The 10,349-nt window shown below is 35.6% G+C and overlaps 1 protein-coding gene across 1 annotated transcript in view; it reads left to right on the forward strand.

The window, feature by feature from the left end:
* The window catches only part of LOC128869608 (uncharacterized), an 87,491-nt gene extending 78,285 nt beyond the window's left edge, over positions 1-9,206 (forward strand). The window contains exons 2-3 of the mRNA XM_054112181.1: positions 8,531-8,651; positions 8,729-9,206. Coding sequence (XP_053968156.1) covers positions 8,531-8,651; positions 8,729-8,909 — 302 coding nt within the window. The 3' untranslated portion in view covers positions 8,910-9,206. The remainder of the gene's footprint in view (positions 1-8,530; positions 8,652-8,728) is intronic.
* Positions 9,207-10,349: the final 1,143 nt, after the last annotated feature.

Below are 10,349 nucleotides of genomic sequence, written 5' to 3' on the forward strand. Positions count from 1 at the left end.
TTGATAACGATAACTTTGTTATTGCTTTCGCGTGCAAATTTTTCGTCATCATAATAAATCGAGCATAGAGATAACGAGCGGGAAAATGGCGAATAGAAGAGGCCTATGAATGACAAACTGCATTATCGACGCGAATTGGAATAGAGCTGCCATTAAGACACAATTGAATTTACAAAATACAGTGCCGCTCAATTGAATAGGTTTGACTTCTTTTTTAGACTTAGAACATAATATCTTTATAACGAGCACTCGGATTTAAACCAAATAAATTTTGTTAAGTAAAACGATCAATTATTTATAAAAAACAAAAGTTTTTTTTTTTTTTTTTTGGTTTGGTTTTTTATGGTTTTTATATTATATTTCCAAAAACATAGCTGAAAATCTACATTATTTTTGGCTCAAGTGAATAGGTTTGACCAACAAAACTATACAAAAATTATTCACAGCAATATTTCATGGCACTTGGTGACTTAAATAATAAAATACACTATTTCCGCATTATTTAATTTGGTATGACCACCTTTATCTTCTATAGTATTATTTTAAAATATGGCGCTTACTCTGACTAAACTACAATATGTACAGATATGAAATATATATCAAAAGAAAGGTTTTGATGAGCATATTTCCGGAAAATTATAAAAATTAAAATTGGTTAATTTGTTCATGAAATATTTGCGTGTAAATTTATCAAAATTTTCATATTGATAACAGCGATGTCTATGCAAAGCGGGATGACACACAAATATACGCATATATATTATATGAGTACGTTTGCTTTGTATAACTCTCTTTCTAATGAGCACAGCATTGTATACATTTGGATTCTCAATAATTGTTTTGTTTTGTTCTCTTTACTAATAAATATGTATTCATGAACATAGTCCCAACGGGTGCTGCGAATTTTTTTCAAAATTTTGTTGTGATGGCAACAATTGGTATGAATTGACAATTGGCTTGAAATTTGTCAATTCACTTAAAACAACGGTAACAGTGCAAATTAGAAAGAGTTTCGGACAGACGCAAAATAGAATTTATTTTAAGAAAAAAGTACATCAATATTTAATTTTAAAATGTGCCTAGAGGACGACCCAGAAGAGTTCCTACTTTAAGTGGAGGTATAGAGCAGGTAAGTAAGTGATAAATGTTTGAAACGTCACGTATTGGATATGATTGGTAGAAGCATCCACTTTTGTTTTCATTCATATATGGTACAATTGAACTACAATATATAAACGTATGTACATATGTATTTAAAAATTTTGTGTGCGTTTGATTCTTTTTGCAAAACTCAAAATTTTAAATAGTTTTAAAAAATGAGGAGAGAGAGGCAAATTAGTTATTTATTTGATTCTAAAGGTAAACTATATTTGGACTATTCTCAGACAAATTTTATAGTAATAGACGATGCCCAACGCCATTTAAAAGAACACTATTACCCATCAAATCAACGAACTTTTTGACACAGATATACATTTTTAAGTGTTTTTTTTTCTTTGTATTGTATTCTATGTGTGTACATGTATATTTTTATGTATGCAGCCATTATCAAATCATATGTGAATATGAACTTTGAAAATTTTTTTTACCATTCTTCTTAAAATTTTTTAGAACGTAAAGATCTGTGAAAAAAAGTGTCACATGTTTACTTTCCGTGGGAAAAAAGCACACCCGATTTTCGGGGGTTACATACTAGTTCTTAATTATTTCAAACATTCGAGTTGATAAGGAATCGTAATATTTTTCAATTTCACTCAGTGAAATAGTTGACCAGGCTTTTTTAATCGCTTCAACCAGGGTCGCCGAGTCTTGAAATTGTCTTCCCCCTTCATACACTCTCCTGGATAAAAGTCCCCAAATGTTCTCGATAATATTTATGTCTGGGGCAAGTTGACATTCTGGTCCTTAATCCACTGTTTTGTAGCCCGGGCTGTATGGATGGGGGCGTTGTCTTGTTGGTACGTCCATTGAATAGGTCCAAAAATTTCGGAAAACTGGGGAAAAGCCTTTTGGAGCACAGTCTTGTAGACATTTGCATTCATCTTTGACGAAACAAACTGCAGCTCGCAAGTTTCATAAACGATATGGCTCCCCAAACCATTACGCCTCCTCTACAGGAGTGATGACGACTCAAAAAGGATTCCTCTTTTCGCATATCGTGAAAATAGTATTTGTAGCCAGCCGGTCCGTCGAGAATGAACTTTTTTTCGTCGGAGAAGACCACAGCCTTCCACTCCTTGTTCCATGTCATGTGATCCCGCTCAAATCGAAGTCGCGCCTCCTTCCGTGCACCATTGAGAGGAGTTTTTTTTATATTTTTAACTCTTAAAGTGTTTAGCACTCCGAATAACTCGTTTTACCGTTGCCAAACTACCATTTACACCGCATTCATCCCTGATTTTACTGGCAGAGAGGTGGGTATTCGAAGCAGTTCGAAGGATTAGTCGCCTCTCTGATGCCGTTGTAGCATATTTTTTTCCTCCTTTCATTTTTTCCTCGTAATCGGCTTCATTACGAAGAAAATTGCTTACCACGTTTTGGCTTCGACCAATCTTCTTTGCTATTTAATTATGTTTTAGGCCAGATTCAATATAGCCTTTACTTTGACCTTTTTCAAAATCGGTTAAAGATTTTCCCCCACCCATATTAAAAAAAATGGTAGCAATTAGTTTAAATTTAAGTAGATCAAAGAAATTATATGTTTTCAACCACGCAGCCAATCAAAAAGTGAAGTCAAGGTTGTCAAACCTAATCAGATGAGCCAAAAATAGACCACACATTTAGCGAATTCCACGATGAAAGCAAAATTCTGATTTACCGTTGCATAGAACCCGTTACATTTTTTGTCATATTATGAGTAAACAAATGAATGTTCAAAACAAAAAAGAAAGAATGAAAAAATGCCATAGGAACAAAGAGAGAAGAAAAAATAGAAGAAATAGTTTTCAAACCTATTCAGTTAAGCGGCACTGTACGTCACAAAATCGAGCCACTAAAGGTGGCCATCTAAAAATCCAATATAAAGCACAAATTAAAAAAGAAAAATGGAGTAAATTTGCGCTGAATGAAATAAATACAACACCTGAAAACAGAAAATTTTAAACTAAAGCAAAAACTGTATTCACTGGTAAAGCCAACAGTGTACATCAAAATATCACTTCACCTTAATATGAAACTGATGAAATATGCGTGAAATATGCGCAGATGAACAAAACAATTCACTGCACAAAACCAAAGGAGCAACTGCCAGAATGCTGTAACTGTGGAGAAGCACACCCTGCCAGTTATAGAGGTTGCATAGTAGCAAAATAGTAACAAAAAATAATTCGCGATAAGAATATCGGACAGCGAGCAAAAAATATGTCCTGCCAATGAATTCCCAATAAATTTTTTCAGTATCATGATAACCTACCTGTTCGAGCGCTATTTTCGCGTTAGATACGAAGATGAGTTCTCTGAGCTGAAAGATATAAAAGCAGCCGCAAGGAAGTGTGTTTGGCCCTCTGCTTTATCTACTTTTTGCTTACGTCCTGTTGAACAGCAAAAATTGCTTCACAGCGACATTTTCTGATGACACAGTAATACTAACTATCGGAAAGACAGAAATAGAGTCTACTACACAATTACAGCTTGCTATTAATGAAATATACAATAAACATCCACTTTACAAACAAAAAGACCAACTATCTACCAATATACCCTACGATAAAAAAGTACCCGGAAGGTGATATTAACTGTTTTCTTCAATTTCCAAGGCGTAGTGCACCATGAGTACCTTCCATCGGGCCTGACAGTCAATAAAGAATATTAATTATCCATTCTGAAGCTTTTGAGAGATGTTGTACGTCGCAAACGGCCGGAAATGTGGGCAAACAATTCTTGGATTTTGCATGACGATAACGCGCTATCGCACCGAGCCCAAATTGTGCTGTGACCAAACACCAAGTAAATACCATCGTGCAAGCACCGTTTCACTTGATATGGCCCCGTGCAACTTATTTTTGATTCCCACGTTGAAGTTACCACTTCGTGGAAGGGGATTTCAGTCGATAGAGGAGATCAAAGAGAATGCGACAAAGGAGCTTGACACATGTGTGATGGTTCAGACGGGTCATATTTTGAAGGAGATAAAATAAATTTACCTGAAATTTAACTCAATTTTGTTATATTTAAACATTCCCGTTACTTTCTGATCATAGGTTACTTAAACAGCATTAAAGTACCATACTCTAATACAACAAAGTATCTAGGTATACGCTCGACACGAAACTTAGGTGGACTGCGCACGTGAAAAAGGAAAGAAGAACTGGATCTAAAATTCCAAAATATGCTTTGGCTATTGGGTAAGCAAGCGCCGTAGCCGAATGGATTGGTGCGTGCCTACCATTCGGAATTCGGAGAACGTAGGTTCGAATCTATGTGAAACACCAATGGAAATGGCAAATCTCCGAGTGCATTTTTGCCATGAAAAAGCTCCTTATAATAAATAAACAAAAATCAGTTAACAATATGAACCGTTTTTGTTTAGGATTAACATAAATTTATATTTAGCTATGTACCATCATGTATTTATAAGTATCTAATGTTATGTTAGTTGCAATAAAAAGACTAATAAAAAAACCAAAATCTCGATGCCTTTCAAAAATGGTGCTCATCAAACCATTTTTTTCTGAATGTCAATAAATGTTTTATTTTAACATTTACCAGGAAGCCAAATTTCTTTTCTTTTAACTAAAGGGTTTTCTAATAACAGGTGTTATCTATCGCTATGGAGATATGATTAACGATTTTTTATGGCCGGAATTGAAAAGTATTGATCTGAATAACGTTTGTTTCAACAAGCAACGAAACCATTGATCTTTTAGGGAAAAAGTTTCCGGACCGTGTTATCTTTCGAAGAGGTGACCACAATTGGCCATCGAGATCTTGTGATTTAACACCTTGTGACTTTTTTTTGGGGCCACGAGAAAGAGAAGGTCTACGCCAACAGCCCAGGATCGATTCAAGACCTCAAAGATGGAATTCGTGAGGCTATCGAGGACATAGGGCAGCCACTTTGCAATTCGGTTATGGGAAATTTCATGAAAAGGATATTTTCCTGTAAGTGTGGTCGTGGTAGTCATTTGATGTTATTTTCCACTATTAATGGCATACCTTGATCTTTAGAATGAAGTAAGCCTCCGACCATTTGTATTAGAAAGTAGCATTTTTCCTTGAATATCAAAATAACATCTCTTATTGGAGAACTCTTTCAAATTAAACAATTGCATGCTAATTAGGCCGCCGTAGCCGAATGGGTTTGTGCGTGTTTGTGCGAATCTCGGTGAAACACCAAAATTAAGAAAAACATTTTTCTAATATAATAGCGGTCGCCCCTCGGCAGGCAATGGCGAACCTCCGAGTGTATTTCTGCCATGAAAAAGCTCCTCATAAAAATATCTGCCGTTCGGAGTCGGCTTGAAACTGTAGGTCGCTCCATTTGTGGGGGGGGAGGCACATCACAAATAGAAGGAGGAGCTCGGCCAAACACCCCAAAAAGGGTGTACGCGCCAATTATATATATATATCCTAATTAGGAAGTGGGAAATGAAAGATCTTGGTGTTATTTTTAATACTTTCATTTTCCAAACATGTTGATTATGTGATATGCAAAGCATTTGCAATAGTTGGTTCTATCACAAGATATTCTACTTTCGCAGTGAGAACATTAATAACAATACTAGGAGGTTTCTTTCGAGGAATAGGCTCGATCGAGCGGTGTAGGCTTTCTGCTATCAAAGCACGCACGTGCAGCATTGCTAGAAAGGGAACCACACTCGGACCGCATCATAATCGCCCACTTTCGCTCGCGTGTCAGAAACATCACTTGTGTTCAATGCTATGTACCAACAGAAGCAGTTCCGTCCCCAAAAAGGAGGCATTTTACAGTCTCCTGTCAAGAGGAACATCAACCATCAATGACTGTGAGATGACGCTACTGTTAGGAGACTTCAATGTCCAAGTTGGTTCAGTCAACAACAGCATAGAACGCGTTATGGGCAAAATGACCGAAAATGAAGTTGCTCGTTGAGTTTTGCGCTAGCAGCAGTCGCGTCATCGGAGGCACACTTTTCCCACACAGGCCTTGCCCCAAGGTAAGAAGGATATCACCCGACCACGTTATCGAAAACCAGATTGATCTCATCGCGATCAGCCATACCTGGAGGGGTTCGGTTTTGGACGTCAGAAATAAGCGACGCGCCGATTGTTCCAATGATCATCACCTTCTGATAGGCTGGCTATGGCCGATGAACTGGCTTCTGAAGCACAGTCGGCTGTTGGAACCAACCTCTTGTGCGATCTGCACGATTGTGTAACAATTATTGTAACGTAATTAACTTCAATGAAAATATTGTAAAATTTAAGCTTGATCTGTGTACCATATTTAATTAACTGAATTAGTCAGTAAGACCATTTTCTGTAGACTGAAATAAATATTAAAAGATATGTCTAGTGCTGATATTCGTATTTATAGATAGAAGAATAGTTAAATGTTACAAAGCTAACCAGTTCGCCGTGATACTCTTATCTAAAGATAGGAGAATAGTTAAATCATGCAAAGATATCACATATCTGTCGCTATATTTCAAATTTGCAAGTGAAACAAAATTTGTGATTGTGCATAAAGAAAGAAGTTTAAGTTACGCGGACCAAGTGCAAGAAAACAAAATAATATAAAGTGAAAGGGAACCACTAAACTTATGAAGGAAAATAGTTGTTACTTGAACATTTTGAAAAGGAAACACAATAACTACCAAAAATTATGGAAAGCAACGGAGCTTGTCAACAGGCACAACTACCAATCGCAGTGACGGGGTTAATAAAGGAATAATCAAGGACAAAGGAGCTCAGCAGCGATAAATCAAATGATTTATCTTCATTCAGTAGAGAGGTGGAAATTATCCTTCCTCTCTTCAACGATAATACGCGGTTTCACGAATTCGTTTTCAACGATATATCAGTTTTCAAAGATACAAGGACCAGCGCTCAACGCAATAAGGACCTTGTACCATCACCGACGTGGGAAGTAATAAAGGAAGATGAAAAACCTACCACAAACCTAAAGAAACCTACGTAAGTTGTGATACCAATAATTTTTGACTTTTATTTAGCAAATCAGTGATCGAACTCAGAGGGTGTCTCAGATGTCAGCCTAGCTAGGCAGATACTCTCCAGTTTCAGCCATATATATCCGCTACCTGTAGTGAACATCTTGAATTGGGGAAGTTTATCACTCATCACTATCCAGTTATCGGGGTCAATATTTTTTAAGGGTTGCGATATAAAGGCCACATCTATATTACTTTCTTCAGCGTTTTGGCAAAGTATGTATGTCTTGAGCTTCTCGGCAGTGTACAGTTGAAGTACATTCATGTTCTTATAAGCCCGAAGAGCTCTCCAGTTGTGCTGGTTCAAAATAAAGATGGAAGTACCCGATTTTTTGTCGACTATAGAAACCTGAACGAAGTCACGAAAAAGGACAGCTACCCATTATAACGAATAGATGACACTCTCGACACTTCATCCAGTGCGCAATGGGTTTTCACACTTGATTTAAAAAGTGGGTACTGGCAGGTGGAAATTGTGGACTGGGATCGCGAAAAGACAGCCTTCAGCATAGGAGATGGGTTGTGGCAGTTTTCGGTGATGCCTTTGAGCGCCTGATGGAGTATGTGCAGAGAGGACTAGATTAGAAAATTTTTTTGGTTTGTTTGGATGACATCATCATTATGGTAGAAATTTCAGCGACCATCTGAATAGTATGGAAGAAGTCCTTCAACGCATTGCATAGCGGGAATTCGATTGAATCCGAAGAAGTGCGACTTGTTTGGAACAGAAGTCACGTATATTGGGCAAAAGGTGGCAACTGAAGGCATTAAAACGGTCGAGGAGAAAATAAAAGCAGTAAAGGAGTGACCACAATATGGTTTCCCATATGGAAAAACCCACTAAATATTTCAAATGCAATGGTTTTACATAAGCATATTCTGTAAAATATTTATTTATTTATTTTAATTTTTTTATAAAAGTTTAAATAATAATTTAATTATTATATAAACTGATAATACAATGCGGTGCTAGCAAAGGAAGCTTTCGGGTGGAATGTATGTCAGATTATAATCTATAACAATTTTATGCCAATTTTGAAAATTGCCGTCATATAAATTGGTTGATTTTTTAAGCTTAAAATGCTAATACAAAACAAATTTTTTTTATTATAACCTGGTAGATGATTTTATGGCATTTATTTTTTATATATATATCCGGCATACATTACTTATTACGCATACTATATTTTTCGTTAAATATTAGGAAAGACTTCATGTTGTTGAATCACCATTGAAGATGAAATACTAAGGAAATGCAATGTGCAATATTTCGTTGCACATTATTTTTTAATATTTTTTTTTGATTGGATAGAATAAAAATTATTATAATATTATAATTTTATATTATTAGGTTATTATTTTCGTTTGTGTTTATTTTGCAGATTTCCCTGGCATGTGCTTTGCTTCAACACGTTGCGCTACGGTCGAACCAGGCAAGACATGGGAGTTGACACCATTTTGCGGACGTTCAACTTGTGTTCAAAACGATGAAAACCCTTCCAAGTACTTATGTGCTTTAAATTGATAAATGTTAGACCAGATGCGATAAAAAAGTTTTTCTTGCTTTACTATTTATTTAGATTGCTGGAATTAGTAGAAGACTGTGGTCCACTGCCTTTGGCTAATGAGAAATGCAAATTGGATACTGAAAAAACGAACAAGACGGCGCTTTTCCCTTACTGCTGCCCCATTTTCACCTGTGAGTCCGGCGTTAAGCTTGAATACCCCGAAATCACGAAGGAAGAACCGAAACAAGAATAATTTAAAAATAAATAATAGCAGACTTTGTTGCAATTTGTTAACGATCAGCAAGAAGTACAGTTTAGATCCAAAACCATTTTACATAGATTATCAACTACAGCCATCGTTCTGTTTCGATTAACATATACATACATATATATAACGCGAAGTAGCGTTATCTTATATGTACATTCTATTGAATAGCGCCCGCCTTTGCTCAAATATGGATGGATATGTATGCCTGAAATGAAATCAATTGTATTATAATTTTCACTGTTTACGTTCAAAACTTATAATGTTAATACATGCAGAAAAGTAGTGAACTCTTTTATAATCATACTAATTCAAGAACATAAATGCAGACATTTCGCACATCAGGAGTAAAAAATCTGTATTCGCAATAGAAAAGGTAAATGCTTGTCAAAACTGTCAAATTGATTATAATAAGCTGAGACATCTACAATATTTTGGTCGACAATGACAAAAAGGCAGAAATGGTTTCATAACATTTTTTATTGGCGATGAAAACTAGGCTCATCGAAATTTGAAGACCATGTAGCAGCAGTATACCGAGAAGTGTATCCCAGATACTGCTCCTTCCGACTTCTGTCTTATTTGAACAATAACGCATAGCCTGATTAAGTATGTCTCCAACAACATGTAGTTTTTGTTTTTTGGCGTGGAACACCTATATTTTCTTCTAGGTGAATCCTTTTGGGAACTAATTCATCTTCAAGCTAGCTTATTCTCCCGAAGAGGATGCACTTGAACATAAATATAAGGTGCGTAAAGCCAGTTTCAGAGCATTCTTGCGCTAATAAAAAAAAAAACAGGCTGTGCTGCTTTTTTAAACATGTAAGTACATTATGAAAAGCCAAGAACTGTAGAATGAACTAACGATATTGAACATTTTCTAAAAGAGGGTAAACTTAATTTAATATTTAATATTGTTTCAATATTTAACATGAAATCAAAAAATCCTTTTTATTCCTGTAGCATTTCTTACCCTTCTAACTTTAATAAAAATAGGTTTTTATAGCTTTTGATATTCACCTGGGATAAAAAAAACCTTAAAAAAAGGTTGTCTGTAAAGTCGGTTTACTGACGATAGTTTAACGTCATAAGAAAATACTGATGGAATGGTTGCAATTTTCAAAAGAAAATTTTAATTTTATTTGTTTGATAGATATTTTGTATGGATATAGAGAAGGAGGTAAATGGAATCGCAATGGAATTGATCAAATTACATTTACACAAACGTGAAAAATGACGAAAGATTTATCAAATTCATGAAAGATATGTTCAATTTCGATTGTGCATCAGACATTAATAAGTCAACAACACTAATGGGCAACATCATCGATTTGACAATTTCAAGATACATTACACTCGAAAGACTCCCTTTCATTTCCTACATTTCCTATCATCGTCATATCCTACATATGCGCATATACATACATA

Source organism: Anastrepha ludens, chromosome X, assembly GCF_028408465.1.
Source record: "Anastrepha ludens isolate Willacy chromosome X, idAnaLude1.1, whole genome shotgun sequence".
NCBI lineage: Eukaryota > Metazoa > Arthropoda > Insecta > Diptera > Tephritidae > Anastrepha > Anastrepha ludens.